Source organism: Physeter macrocephalus, chromosome 4 (assembly GCF_002837175.3).
Source record: "Physeter macrocephalus isolate SW-GA chromosome 4, ASM283717v5, whole genome shotgun sequence".
Classification (NCBI taxonomy): Eukaryota; Metazoa; Chordata; class Mammalia; order Artiodactyla; family Physeteridae; genus Physeter; species Physeter macrocephalus.
Window position 1 is genome coordinate 46,851,828 of NC_041217.1, and position 15,473 is coordinate 46,867,300.

At 47.2% G+C, this 15,473-nt stretch overlaps 1 protein-coding gene and 1 long non-coding RNA gene across 2 annotated transcripts in view; both read left to right on the forward strand.

The window, feature by feature from the left end:
* The window catches only part of LOC114486153 (uncharacterized), a 35,056-nt gene extending 31,296 nt beyond the window's left edge, over positions 1–3,760 (forward strand). The window contains exon 5 of the long non-coding RNA XR_003679437.2: positions 3,064–3,760. This is a non-coding gene — a long non-coding RNA (uncharacterized lncRNA). The remainder of the gene's footprint in view (positions 1–3,063) is intronic.
* Positions 3,761–4,009: 249 nt separating this feature from the next.
* PAPPA2 (pappalysin 2) overlaps positions 4,010–15,473 on the forward strand; it is a 295,372-nt gene continuing 283,908 nt past the window's right edge. Inside the window, exon 1 of the mRNA XM_024133710.2 lies at positions 4,010–4,925. Coding sequence (XP_023989478.1) covers positions 4,010–4,925 — 916 coding nt within the window. The remainder of the gene's footprint in view (positions 4,926–15,473) is intronic.

Here is a 15,473-nt window from a genome sequence, read left to right on the forward strand (position 1 = left end):
CTTCTCCCCTTCTCTCCTCTCTCCACGTCCCCATCTCCCCATCCCCTCTCCCCTCTCTTCCCTCCTTCCCCTTTCCCTCCCTGTCCCTCTCGGTCCTTGTTTATCTGTAAGCTCCAATTTCTTGCCTTATAGATTTACCTGCAGCACAAGACACCGCTCCTCTTGCAAAAACTGTTTAAGAAATCCATATCCTCTCCCTTCATTCCTTGGGCATTTCAGAAATGATATTCCTCCCCCAACTACCCCCGTCAAAATAAAATAAATTCAGCCAGCTCCTGCTGTGTGTCCTTAAATCCATTCCCTCTAGCTTCGCTGGTTTGAAAGCCTGTACCCTAGAAGGGGCCTCCTGCATTTGCTGGCAACCCTGCTCGAGTCTGATCGCCACAGATAGTGCTTTGGAGTGAAAAAAAGGGGGAAAAACCCTCTCGTTGGAGATTTCAAAACAGATTCTACCAGTTTTCAAATCTGTGCACTTGTGGAGTGGCAGGGTTTGGGGAAGAGGCGTAGGAGACTTGGGGGTGTGGGTGTTTGTCATAAACAAATAAGCCACAGAATTTATACATATATATAAATGTGCGTTTCCTTTGGCATGTTTGGTGTCTTTCTCCCTGGCATCCAGGGTGGGTGGTGTGCAAGTCTGACTTCTCTCACACTTTGGCTGGGGTCTGGTGTGTGACCGTGTGCGATGGAATTGAGGAGGGGGTGGCTGGGTTTTTGATGATTCACTTGACAGATTATTTGAATCCAGCCCACCTTTCCGCACATGTCAAACAGATGGGATCATTGTTAAAGCCTTGGGAGAGCCGTGGCTGAGCGGTGGGTAAGGCAGGGAGGGGAAGAGAGGAGGGGGACCGAGGGGAGAGGGGGCACCTTCCAGTAGCTTTGTGTTTTCACAGGTTGGAACTGACAGGAGCCCTTCTTCCCCGTGGGGGGTATTTTGGGGGCATGGGGCTGATGAGGGGTGGGATGGAAAGGAGAGAGAGAGGTGGGGTGTTGGTGGGCAGGGTTATGATGTCACAGCAAAAGTTACAACAGGAGGAAAACACAGAAATGGTTCAACATTTTTTTTTAAACTTTGGACTGCCAAGAGCTGAAGGAGAGTGGTGAGCAAAGGAATGAAGGGGAGAAGAGAGAAACTAAACTGGAAGCTTGAGTTTTGTGTAGCTTCTTGAAACCTTATGAATGGATTACTAGCAGCTGAGAGCCAGGAGAGACCTATAGGGGATGCAAGATCATTCACATACTAAAAGGGGGAGAAAAGCACGGCGGAACTCTTCTTCCTTGCTGTGTTATCCCTCCTTCCTGAAATGAATGGTATGAAACCTTTTTCTGAGGGTCCTGGGGGTGGCATGAGGGAGGGGGGAGTTTACTTCTCCTTTTCTTACCTGGGTATCTTCCCTTCATTTAAACGAAGGTTCCTCTCCTTCCTTCCCTCCTTTCTTTCCTGGTTTCTCTCTCTCTGTCTCTATCTCCTCTGCTTTTCTGTCTTTCTCTGTAATCTCCCCCTACCCCCTACCAAAGCTCCAATTTCTATTGAGCTGCTTCGGGGTGAGGGGGAGGGAAAAGGGCTGAGTCAGAAAAGTGAAGGGAGACAGGGAGATGATAAGAGGAAAAAGGACAGTCTAGGATTGAGGGATTTCTGTGTAGTGGTATCCACGTGCCTGAATTGATATCTTCTTTGGGGACTTGCTTTGAGGCTTCAATGGATGCTGCTTAGGGAAACAGGGCATGCCAGGGATGGGGTGCTTAGGATACAGCATTCTTAAAGCACATAAGTCAGTTATTAGCTAGAGGAGAGGAGTTTAGAAGATGATGAGGAGACCCAAGGCAAAAGAGGCAATATGATCTTACTCCAAAGTATGTGGGCTGCATGTTTTATATGTGGGCAACACAAGCAGTGATTTTAGAACTGTAAGTGATTTTTCTTACTATTGAATGAAGGACCCAATATATTTCTCTACCTGTTTTGTACTCACCTGTTCTCAAACATCCTTACCTGTGTTGAGAATTCAGAATCATGCTGTGTGTGTGTGTGTGTGTGTGTGTGTGTGTACGCACTTGTAGTTCTCAAACATCCTTACCTGCCTTGATTGAGGAGAATCATGCTGTGTGTGTGTGTGTGTGTGTGTGTGTGTGTATACACGCACTTGTGTTTAGGCGCTAGGACTCTTTGAGATAGCTTACATCTAGGCAAACATTATTATGGAGGTTAAAATCACATTATTTACTTCCACATTCTATCCATTCATTTCAAATCAATTTTAAAAATAGCTGCTTGGGTCTAGCTGTTTATTTTTGTAATTTACTTATTTTGAGCATCTCTTTTGTTTATTTGCTCACTCAGCATATGGTGACTTTTAGTAACTTCAGAGTGAGAAACTTGAGCGAGAATAAGAAGACCTGTATCGTACAAATCCATGGCATTTCCATTGAATGCTTCTTGCAGCAGGATAATTAATTTCTCCTTTCTCCCAATGTCTAATATAAAGTGAATTTGGGGTATTGTTCTTTTAAATTCCAAATGATTGAAATAAGAAAAAATACAGGAGGTGTGTGGCAAAACAAAAGAAAGATGCAAGTGGTCCCTAAAAGCCTGGTGTGGATTTATCAGGCAGTAAGCAAGTCTGTTCACAACACGTGTGTGTGTGTGTGTGTGTGTGTGTGTGTGTGTGTGTGTGTGTGTGTGTGTGTGGAGAGAAAGAGAGAGAGAATACACACAGAAAAGAGTGCTCCAAAACAGTATTGATTGTTGGCTATTGATTGTGTAGGCTGCAGCTGCTGGAAGAGAAAGCCAGAAATGTTTACTGGGGAAACCAAGAGTGGCGTCTGTCCCCTGTGCCTCAGTGAGGTGGGGAGGTTTTCAGGAGGGAGGAGGGGACAGGGAGTAGGTGGAGAGATGCACCGAACTTATTAGCTTTGACATCATCATTGTCTTTAAATGAAACAAACAAGAAGATAATTACAGGCAGAGAGAAAGGGAGAGAAGGGGAGCAGGAGGGACCGGAGAGAACAGGTCCCCTGAAGGCTATGCTCTTCTTCTCGCTCTCTTTTCCATCTTCCCAGGGACCCACAAGACTCACAGAAGGTGAAGTCAAGGGCTCTCAGACTCATAAGGTTACTAGGACACCAGACTGGCACCCCAAAGGAGAACTTTACGGAGACTTACAACACAGCAACAAGTTAGAAGGGGATAAAAACAAACAAACAAACCAAAAAAACCTTTAACACTCACCAACCCCAAGCACGGAGCTGAGGGAAACATTCTGACCTGCACAGGCAGACTGGAGGCTGGATGGAGAGCTGGCTGAGGAGGACATCTGGAGAGTGAAGGTTAAGTACCAGCTGGGATTTTTGTGTCCGCAGATTCTTTTTGGCTTTTTAGATAATAAGCATCAAATTCTGTGTGTCTGTACAACAGTTTTTCTAGCAGTTTATTGGAAGGTGGATGTATTTGAGGTTAAAGTCTTCAAAGAGAAGGTAACTCCTAGGGAAGGAAGAAGGAGAGAGAAAAGAAAATTAGAAGCTAAGATTCTTTGTAGTGACTTCAGGTAGTGAGCGGTATGTGTTTGTGAGTGAGTGTGTATTTGACAGGCTTTGGCTCATGCCCATGTGTCCCTCTTCTAGTATCAGTGAGGGGAGGGGCTATTGAAGAAAGAAAAAAAGAAAAAGAAAGAATCCTGAGCTCTCTGGAAGAAATTCATAGGAACCCAGAGAAACGAACTTCATTCTGCAAGGACTAAACTAGAGCAAGGAGAGAGAGGTCAAGGGAGAAGGGTGAGGGAAACACATACGGTGGGTGAGGTACAGAGGCCACGCTGGCCCGGCACCCAGCTCAGGTAGCCAGAAGAGGTTCTCTTCTGGGGCTGCTTGAAAAAGTTTGGTCCGTGAACAGAACAGTTTGCCTGGTGACTGTGAATCCACTGCTAGCTGTCTCTTTCTCTTCTCTCCATCACCCTGGTGTGGTACCCAGAAGTTGACTTCTGGTTCTGTATAAAGAGCCAGCGGAGGTATGATGTGCTTAAAGATTCTGAGAATAAGCCTGGTGATTCTGGCTGGGTGGGCGCTCAGTACTGTCAGCTCTGAGCTGGGCTGGACACGCAAGAGATCCTTGGCTCAAAGAGGACACCTGAATCAGGTGCTGTTGGAAGGAGAGCGCTGTTGGCTGGGGGCCAAGGTTAGAAGACCCAGAGCTGCCCCTCAGCATCACCTCTTTGGAGTCTACCCCAGCAGACCTGGGAACTACCTGAGGCCCTACCCTGCGGGGGATCAAGGAACGTACCACGCAGGGCGCAGTAAGCCAGACGCTGAGGGAATGGCTGTGAGCTCTGTTCCCCCAGACCTGACTGGAAGTGCAGGAGTGACAAGTGAGCCTGAGCGGCCAGCTGCCCTGTGGGTAGGGGATGGTCCTATTGGGCAGTCAGAGCTACTGGGAGATGATGGCACTTATCTTGGTGATCAAGGATCCAAGGAGCCTCTAGGTGAGGCTGGGACTCAAGAACACGGAGCCTTGGCTGCCACCAAGATCACCACCTTCCCACGCCAGAAGAAACCTGGACCAGAGACCCAAAGGAAGGGCCGGACCAAGACCAGGCGTCGTCGCCAGGTGGCGAAGGGGCAGGCAGGAGGTGTGCAGGGAGACCCCAATGTTGCTCCCCGGCACTTCCAACCTTGGTCTAAGCATCCCCTTATGCATGGGGTCAGAACCAGCTCTTCGGAGGGCAGCATCCAGAATGGCGGAGGGGACCTCGACTGGGAAGCAGAGACCTTTAGCCCCCAAGGAGGATTGCCTGTTTTGTACTTCTCTGGGAGGCGGGAGCAGCTGTTGCTGCGTCCAGAAGTGCTGGCTGACATTCCCCGGGAGGCGTTCACAGTGGAAGCCTGGGTGAAACCGGAGGGAGGACAGAACAGCCCAGCCATCATTGCAGGTAATAACCCACTCCTGGGCTTTCCGTAGTCCGCGGGGGTAGGATTGGCTTCCTTTTTTGAAGAGGTTAGACTTTGGGGGCAAGGAGGGGAAAGGGACAGAGCAGGAGGGCCAGGGAGGGCTGGCTGAGCAGAGAGGGGGAAGGGCCTTTATTCATCTGCGCAGCAGGATTCCAGACATCATCTACCTTAATGACTCTGTAACCACAAGAGCATTTGTCCCTTGTATTGATCTCATGTGGTTCTATACATTGTGCTGGCACTTAGGAGACCTCCAGCTCACTCTCTTATCCCTCTTTAAAGGGGAAGATCTCTGGTTCTTTGTCAGTGGGGAAGAGGTGTCACACTCCATTTCTCACAGTCCAGTATGAGATACCCAGGCAACTTTGAAACAACATGAAAGTGTAAAGACCTGGGCAGTGAGTCAAGCCTGGGCTGGGCTAGGCAGCGAGAGAACAAGGCTGCCAGGTACACAGCCAATGGGTCCTGGTTGGTTTCCTTTTCTCTGAGCAGCCCTGGAATGTAGCAGAAAGCTACTATCTTGTCCAGGTCCCTGAGTCCCCTTTGCTTTGTCCTAAAAATCATGAGTGAGTCCAGCCTAGGAAGAGCAAGGTCTACTGGAAAAGGTGGGCACTCACAAGCCGGGACCCTGGTTTCTTGCCCTGGCTGTTGTAAAAGGGACCTAAAATGCACCTCGTATAACTCTATGGTTTTAATCAGGGGCAGTGTTTGGGAACACTACCCACATTTATTTTACCATATACCCAAACCTTGGCTTTCATGGGAAGCCACCCAGAAAGACAAAGAAAAGAGTGGGGTTAGGAATGTCTCCTTTGCCTTACTTCGGTGGTGGTGGGGATTGGTTTCAGGCAAGGGGTGGTTGGGGGTTAGATGCGATGCTTCATCATTCAGTTTCTCATTATCCCTCTGGAGCCCCCCGTGACAGAACCTCACACAAGGCTAGGCACCTAGTAGAACCATTTAAATCTTATTAATCTGGATTGTCCACAACACCGTTTGATGTTTGCCAGTCCTATGACATCGAGGGGGTAACAGAAGGAATGAGAGGTATGCCAGAGGCAGACTGGGAATGGAACTCCAGAACCCCTCAAAGGCTTGACAGCTCCCCGTATTAAAAACTTCTCAGGTTACTGGATGCCTGCAAATAAGTTTCAGACTGGAGAAAGAAATCTGGAAGGAGGGAGCCTCTTGCAATGGGGTGTTGCTGGAACATCCCTTCCGGACACGCTGTCTCCCCATCTTTGGCTGTGATTTCTCTTTTGGAAGCTGGGATTCCCAGACACTGAGCGCTCTAGAGTCTTGTGGTTTTGCGTGATTTTATTTTGGGGTGGGAGAGGGTGAAGGGAGGGGATAGAGAAGGGGCTGGGCTGTAAGATAAGTGGGGGCAGAGAAAGAGTAGAAGGAAATCCTTATTCTGGGGCCAAATGGAAGAAATAATGAGATGATTATCTGATCAGAGTTGGCAGCTTCACAGTTTTTCCCAGATGACATCTTCTTGCTGCCTAATCTCACTTCCTAGTACCCATCTGCCAGGGAAACTGTGTGCTTACAGTCTAGACCGGGGCCTACCACTCTGCTTACCCCTCCTCTGGCAGTAGCGGCATAGGGACCTGGGATCAGTTCCCTGGCTCTGAAGAATCAGAGAAGGATCCAGCAGGAACATAGGAGGGAGGCTCTAAGAGACCAGTGCTTTGAGTTGTTAAAACCCAACCTGAGGGAACAGATTCTGGACAATGGGTCTTTCCATCCCTTTCATGTCCTTCTGTCTCATGCTCTGCAGCGGGGAGAACAGGGTCAGGATTTAATTCCGATTACAGCCTTCCTTGGATGCACCTCCTCCCTCGCCCCCCCGCAAGCCCATACATCTCCCTCCTGTGCCCACCTCCACCCTGCCACAGCTCACACTCAGATCCTTCTCCAAAGTGCCCATCTGAATCCTCATAACCTCCCTAAGCGTGTAAAATTAGGCAGAAACTCTTTCGCAGACAGTCTAGCTTCGGAGGTTTCTTTCTCTTCAACTCAAAGTATTCCTGGAGGTGTGCTGGTATTTCCCCTATAGGTCCACACCAGGAAGGCGGAGGGCAGGGAATACCCAGGTCTATCTCCTCTCCACCTCCCACCCTGTATCTCTGTTCAGATTTGGGCACATCAGAAAATATTCAGGAAAGATTTAGGGTAAAAGTCTGGGAGAGATGGGGGCTGGGGACAAGGCTTTCATTCTTTAGGATTCTAGCAACCGGGTTCCCAAGGACATAGGCATCCTTGTCTACTCATTGTGCTGAGCTCCGTACACTTCCCCTGGGGAAGTGCCAAGGGGCCAAGGCTAGTCCCCCCACCCCCGCCCTCCTCCCGGAATAAAGGTCTCCGATTCACTAATTTACTCACTCCTACCAACAGATCAGCCCCAATTCCCTCTCCAACCCTAGCACTGGTCCTTTTACTTGGTCACTGCCTGCTCCTGGGCTGGTTGGCCTTCAGCTGTGAAGAATGACCACAACTGAATTGTGTCCCTGAGAGCTAAATACAATTCAACCATGGAAGTTCTGCTGTTCCACTGAGGATAACCCAAGATGCTGCAAAACCTGGCTCCCATACTCTTTTCCAACAGCTCTCAAACCTCAGATTCTACCTACTTAACATAGACACAGTTTCCCGGTTCTCCAGCTACCAAACCTGGGGCATTTCCTCCTTGGCAGATATATTAAGTGATTCAGCTGCACCAGCCCTTGTAGAGGAACCCCCCCTGAGACGGGAGACCTCAGGGAATACTTCCCACACAGGGCACTAGGTGGCAGCGTTGCTTCGTGCACAGGAGAGTAGGCGGTGCCTTGGAAGCCGCGCAGTGGGGAATGTGTCTGGTTCCTTGGAGGGCTGTCCTTTCCCCCCACCCCGGACTCTGGGAGGTATTTAATCATCCCCGCCCAGAGCATTGTGGGTAGGCATCCCTTAGGGTCAGCTTCATACAAGTCTTTCTGCAGGGCCTATGTGAAAGGGCTAAAGTGGCCTTCTTTGGGTTGTGACTAACTGGCACTTGTAGAATCTGGTAAAGAAAACAAAATCAACTAGAGTTACCTCTTCCCCCCACCCCACCCCTAATTCCCACGTGCTTCCAAAATAGGAAGTTGGATTCTGGATGGATTGTTGGAATACTTTCCTTTAGAGCCGAGGACAATGCAGGCCTCACAGGCTTTCACTGGTAAGATTCTGGTCCCTGGAGGGGGAGTGATGGTGCCGGGCCCCCTGCAAGTTAGACCTTCTGAAGTTGCCAGTCTCCTGTAGTTCTGATGTGGGGCAAGAGGGCCTAGGAAAAGACTGTGTGTGGCTGCTCCAGTGTAGGGGCCTCCATAAAAGTAACTACACGGGGGCGTGGCAATTCAGGGATTTGTGGCCACCAAGGAGTAGCCTGAGGTCAGGATCCCATTTGGATAGGCTGTTGGAACTCAGCAGTGGACTTAAGCCAAATTCTGTTCCATCCTCGTGTGAAATCTTTAAGCTCCAGCACCCAACCCTGAAACCATCCTGTTTCTCTCCTTCTCAACTTCCTTTCCTCTCCTTCAACCCCAACATACACAGAAGAGGACCTTTTAATAGGTTCCTCCGCACCCATAATTGATTTCAAATGTTCCCTGAAGTTGCCCAGCTGAGTGACCACCTGCAGCTCCAAGAGGCAGGAGACTGAGTCAGTAAGTCCATGGCAGAACTGGAGCCCGAGCCCACGTTTCTGCACTCAACAAATATTTATTGAGTGCCTTGCCATGCAAAGCAGGGCAAGGCTCTGTGGGGAATACAAAGATGTCTAAGAAACTGTCCCTGACTTGAAGATGAGTTTTCCTTTTCTGAGGATCCAAGTTGCAGAGGAGATTCCAGGGCAGAATTTGGGAGTCAGACTGACCTGGAAATCAGACCCCATCTGACACTTAATCAGTGCTGCGACCTGTGGCAATCCATTAAACTTTTCTGAGCTTTGGTGTCCTCAGATTGAGAAATGAGATAATGTCTTGCAGAGTTGTTACAATGTTTAATTGAATCATGTATGTAAAGTGCCTAACACAGGCTTGACCGTGGAATTTATTTACGAAGTGGTATTAACAGCGGGAGTTGATCATTGCTAAGAGCAGTGTGTTAACCAACGCATCTTTGGTGTTAACCCACCAACCTGCAATCCTTCCTCAGTTAGGATATTAATTTCTTAGGAATTTAGTTTGCTAATCTCTAAAATAGGAATGACGGTAAATAGGGTTTTTTGCAAGATGGTCTCAAGATGATTGAGAACACTGTAGAATCAGTGGCTTGAAAAGACTCTGTTTTTTTAAAAAAATCATTTTTTTTTTAGCGTGGGCAATATTATTTAATACATTGGACAATGGTCCAAGGCTTTTTCATACACTCTTCTGAGAATATGATGGAAGCTATGCTCACTTTCCAGAAATATGTCCGTGTCATGTAGTTCACATAACTCTCAGAGCTCTCTGGATTTCCTAGTAGCTAGCATCTGCTGACCTTGTTTAAGGCATATTGATAGCTTTTTTGTTTTGAGTGACACCTGAGAAATGAGATTTCAGAGGACGATGTAACAACCCCTTCTCCCAGTAAGGGAGTGGCGTCCTCAGGGTGAGGAGTTTTGTTGATGTGGGGTGTGGAGCTTCACAGATTCACACACAAAAGTATCCACATAGATATAAAGAGAATTTAAAAGGAAGGCCACGTGTGCTATCTCGCTCTTTATCCAGAAGGATTCAGTAACAGATGAAGAGCCACGTCTATACCTTTCCCAGGGCTCCTTGGAAGATGAGGTTTCTACAGCCCTCAGCTGCCTCTTCCTATATTGCAGTGATGGTCAAGGTCAGAGTGTTTGCCTTCACGGGACCCTGAGGAATTGCCCGTTTTATTCCACAGTTAGCTCTGCTCCTTGATCTCGACCCAGATATGTAGTGAGGTCATACAACCCCTCCCTTGGCATGGAAGAACCATGGATGTGAGGTCGTTGGTCTCTGGGTGGGGGGGGTGTTTGCCCACTATGATGGGCAAGTCATATGTCCTGATGGTTGTAAGTTAGCATCTGTGTATAGAAGAGTTTTTATCCTGTGACGATATGGCCCTCCAGAAGAGAGGCCAGGTCTGGTTTTACAAGTACAACAGATTGTCACTTTGCCCCTCCTTTCACAGCTCATTGCCCCTCGTCCATGGAGTCTTCATGATTCCCTGTGTGAAGGTGATGGCCTCCATTTCCCGGCTTGCACGGCCCTTTACCCTTGGTTTCCTGGGGTGCACATTGCTTCCTGCCTCAGAGGTTCTATACATGTCTCATTTTTATTTACTGAAAGTTGCCCAGGAAACAAGGGCATGTCTGGTTCACTTTTGTCATCCCAAAATATCTAGCACAGTATTAGGCCCTCAGCTATATTTGTAGAACAGATAAAGTAGAAATTTAGGTTTGCTGATGCCCACTAGGAATGAGAAAAGGGTGAAAGAAGTTACTTTCTGTAACTGGAGGCTCTTTGTGGGGAACCAGGGCAGTGGCTTTCACATTCTACTTTTGCTGCCTGCAGAGGCGTCTCGGGAGCTTTTGAGGGGAACTCTTGGGCACAGGGCTCTCTGCTTACCATAAAGAGGAGCAGCCCCTGTCTTACCTGTTTCATATGAAAAAAGAGTTTAGTTGCTTCTAAAGAGTTTAAACCCCATAACTCTCGAGCAGATGTTGGTGTACTCTGGCCTCTGGGCCACATCAGGTCCAAAGCTGAAGCCTGTTTTTTGTAAATAAAGTTTTATTAGGACCCAGCCACCCCCATTTCATTGTGCGTTCTCTGTGGCTGCTCCCACTTTGAATGGCAGAGTTGAGTAGTTGCAACAGAGAATGTATGGCCTGCAAAGCCTAAAATATTTACTGTGAGGCCCTTTGTAGTTTGCCAAATCCTGCTCTAGAGCATTACTTCTCAAACTTAAATATGCATAGAGATCACCTGGTATTTTTCTTAAAATGTCCTCGCTGCTAGGGGAATACACCTTGCAGCAGATGCAATGAGAATGTCAACTGTGGGGCATTTCCTTGTGCAAGGACAGAGGTGCTGTGCTCTGCATTTGTCACTGCATTTGCACTGAGGCCACATGCCTTGGTGTGGCAGGGATAAGGAAAACCAGTTCCTGAGAGATTCAGATCTCCTCTGATAGTTGTCTCTGCCTTGAGGACTCGTGAAGGCCTTTCAGATCATTCTTTCGACTGTAGAGCAGTTTACAATGCTTCCACTCCATCTTCTCTTTCCTTCCTTCAGGTCAGACCTGTACCATGAACCGATGGCTCTCCCAGTCTTTTCAGGCCCCCTCCCTGGTTTCTCTCCTAGTTGTCTCTCCTAACAAAATCCTTGTATGTGGAACCCCATCTTGGCATCCGCTTCTTGCACTAACACAGCTAACTAACACAAATGCAGATTCTGTTTCAGGAGGTCTGGGGGAGCATTTCTAACAGGCTCCTAGGCGCTGCTGCTGCTAGTGTGTGGGCCGTGATTTAAGCAGCAAGACTTAAGACTTAAGTAGACTCATGAATCTAGAGCAGGGTAGGCAGGCTTTTTCTGTAAAGGCACAGTAGTAAAAAATTTAGGCTTTGCAGGCCACACAGTCTCGGTTACAACTATTCTGTCGTTAGAGCATGCAAGCAGCCATAGACAATATGTAAATGAATGAGCATGGCTGTGTTTTAGTAAAACTTTATTTTCAAAGACAGGTAGCAGTCCCAATTTTGCCTGTGGGCCGTAGTTTGCCAGCACCTGGTATTCAGGACTCTTCCTGCATGCCATGCTTCTTCCACAGTCCTCTTTTTCTTTGCTTCCTAGTCCTACACTATCCAGGATAATACCTACAGAGAGACTGACAGTATCAGTGGTAGGGAAACACCTTTTACTCAAGTAAAGACAAAACTTCCCAGAAATTTCCTGCAAAAAACAAGTCCTGATGGTTTTTGTATGAGCATTCCAGATGGAGTTTCTATTTATTTATAGTTGACCGTTGAACAACATGAGTTTGAACTGTGCAGGTCTACTTATATGTGGAATTTTTTCCAATAGTAAATACTACAGTACTACCTGGTCTGTGGTTGGTTGAATCTGAGGATGTGGAACCCGGATATGGAGGAACTGGGAATACGGAGGACTTATTATAAGTTATACATGGATTTTTGACTGCATGGAGGGTTGGTGCCCCAACCCTTGTGTTGTTCAAGGGTCAACTATATTTTCTTTTTTTATAAATGGCATATTGAGATAAAACTTTTATACCATAAAGTTCACCTGTTTAAACTGTACCATTAATGTTTTTTAGAATATTTACAGAGTTGTGCAACTGTTACCACAATCTAATTTTAGAACATTTTCATTCTACCCAAAAGAAACACCTTACCCTTTAGTAGTCACTCCCCATTTCCCTCTCCTCCTTCCCATATCCACAATAACCAGAGACAACCACTAAATCTATTTTCTGTCTCTATCGATTTGGCTACTCTGGACATTTCATATAATATGTGGTCTTTTGAATCTGGTTTCTTTCACTTGAGGTTCATCATGTTTTAGCATGCATCAGAGCTTCATTCCTTTTCATTGCTGAGTAGTATTCCTTAGATATGTCACTTAAAAAAATCTATTCTCCAGTTGATGGACATTTTGGTGGCTTCCACTTTTTGGCTATATGAATAGTGCTGCTATGAATACCGTACACAAGGTGATTTATGTTTTTATTTCTGCTGAGTAGGCATCTAGGAGTGGAATTGCATATGGTAACTATGTTGAGCATTTTGAGGCACTGCCAGACCATTCTCCAAAGTAGCTGCACCATCTTGCAATTCCCAGGAATGCATGAGGGTTTGGTTTTATATTTTGACCCACTAAAATTAAAAAGACTTCTGTGGCCTCATTGAGGACTCTGGCTTGTTGGCCATTGCTTACATCTGGTAGCACCTGGGTAGTCTTTGAGAAATGTGATGTTGTCTTGTACAATGAGTAGACACATGGACCTCTGTGCTGAGGCCTCTGCAATCAGAGGGAGGCCTTACTGGTTGAGGTGGGAGCTATCATCAAGCCCCATCCTCCAGCCACTCAAGGGCATCCTAAGATGGCCCATTCTTCCCTGAACCTGACTCTGTGTGGCAGGAGTTCTCCTTTGGCCTGAACTGCATTACTTTCTATGACTTTCCACCTGCATGAGCCCCAAATGACATGCACATGGGGAACACTCAGGCCCTCAAAAGTCACAGTGCATCGGATTTTGATGCATCAGCTCCTTCAGGAAGAAAAGAAGAAGAGAAACAGAGGGGAGAAGGGAAAATAAAGGCCATATAGCTCCCCTATAATGTCCTGAACTTTTCCCTGGATTCCAGCTCTGGGTGCTTAAGCACTGCCATCTCCCTGTGGCCCACTCTGTTCAGGACCTGGTGCCTGACTCACAACGATGAGATCTGGGATTCTGGAGTCATCCAGGTGTCTTGGGGTGCAGGTTGGGGAAGGAGACTCACTTCCAGGTGGTAGCACAGAAGTGTTTCCTACGAGTGTGACTGTGTGATCATCCTCCTTATCACGATGCAGCTTCAGTGCCTGACACCGGTTATTGCTCTTCCTGTCCTCATCCCCACCTTCTGTTACTGTCTCCTTTCTTTGTGTCCACAACCTCAGGGAGACAGTGCAGTGGGGAGGGGTCTCAGCTGATCCACATGCCACCATTGGTGGCTCTCTCCTCATTCTCTGTTGGCTGTGTGTTCTCTCAGTCCTCAGAGATGATGGAAACCTATGGGCACTCTTGGTGTAGTTCTTGGGTGGAGCACAGGTTGTCAGGTTGGAAATATTTAGGAGTAATAGGGGTGAAGCTGGAAAGTCGGAATCACCTTTGGCGGCCCAAAGAAATTCACCCATTTGCCCATCACTGGCAGTGCTTTGTCTTTCCTCACCTTCTGCTCCCTCCTTTGTGCTCTACTTTATTGTTCCTCTGGGGCTGGCTGCCCATCTGAGTCATTCAGGATGTGTGTTCCAGTAGGCCTGCTCCTACTTGTTCCCATCCTAGTCCACGCCTTGAGGAGGCAAAATAAATAGGAGAGGAAGGCATCACGTTAGTTTGGATTTTGAGCCTGAATACCCTGAACATCCCTTAGCTTCAGTGTCTGCTGCAATAAACAAGTGCATAAATTCCATGCTTCTGTGCTCCAGTACATGGGATTAGGTTACTCTGGGGGCTCATCAAATCCCTTCCTGCTCACATCATACACTCCATGACCCTAGCACCTTCTAGAAAGCATACCTCTATGTTAAGTTTGTGTCCAAAAAATAACAGCAGTCCCCCCTTCTCATTTTCATTACCTGCCTTAAAATAATCCTACCCTTTGGATTTTTTTAAAAAGAGAACATCCAGGAAATAAAGCCCAGTGGGCAAACAAAAACATCCCAATTCTCTTTATGAGTCAGAAGTGAGTCGTGGAGAAAAGTTGTTTTGCCCAGATATACAATACAGTCACTGGAACCCAAAATTTCAGAGCATTTTGAAGTTGAAGCATTGCCATGGCAACCAATTGGTATATCAAGACCAGTAATTGTGGCTGAATTCTGGATTAGAAGTCCAGTTGGTGATCAGAGTGGGAAGTCACAGAGCTTAAAACTTAATCAATCAGTTAGTGAATCATCATTCAAGCAGTGTCTCAGCATTTGCTAACTTTCATACAAGTAATTGCGGTACATTTTGGGCAGGTTCGAAAAGAAACATACCTTCTTGGGTTTCTGTTTGTTAATTTATCCACTCATTTATTCATTCATCCAACATTTATTGAGTTCCTATTAGGTGAAGTATCAAGCATTACGTCACGTGTTGGGGAATCAAGAATGAGTAAGGCAGGGGCTGTACCTGGAAGGTGCTTACTGTCCAGTGGGAGCTGACCTGGAACTATACCATTACAGCTCAGCCTCTATGAGGGCCAGTCCTGTCTCAATGAGCCTGAGAATTCCTCGAGCCTAGAGAAGGAGAGCCAGCAACCAGAGAGGCTGAAGGAGGCCTGGGAGGCAGCAGAATTGGGGAAAAGAGAGAAGGATGGAGATAAAGTGTCAGATGGTATAGGAGCACCCACTAAGCCATCAGGCCTGAAGTGGGCTCATTGGATGAAGCAGTTAGAAAATCATCAGAGACTTTAGAGAGAGCAGTTTCACTCTGGAGTTGGGGGCTGGGAGAGGACTCCACATTACAGCAAACGGAGGTATGAATGAGATGTGAGGCTGTGAAGACCTGGAGCAGGGTCTAGCACACCCTGCTAAGAAAGTGGCTATGAGGGGAAGGAATAGGAGTCAGAAGTAGACACAGGTTTAGAGAGACTTTTTTAAGGTAGGAGAGATCCAAGTCTCAAGGTCTTGTAATAAAGCACTAGTAATCTAAAGTAGAAGACAGCATAAACACACAGGAGAATAATGCAAGAGGAGGTAGCAGAAATGGAAAGCATGCCCAATTGTTTCAAGAAATTATTGAGGGCTTCCCTGGTGGTGCAGTGGTTGAGAGTCCGCCTGCCGATGGGG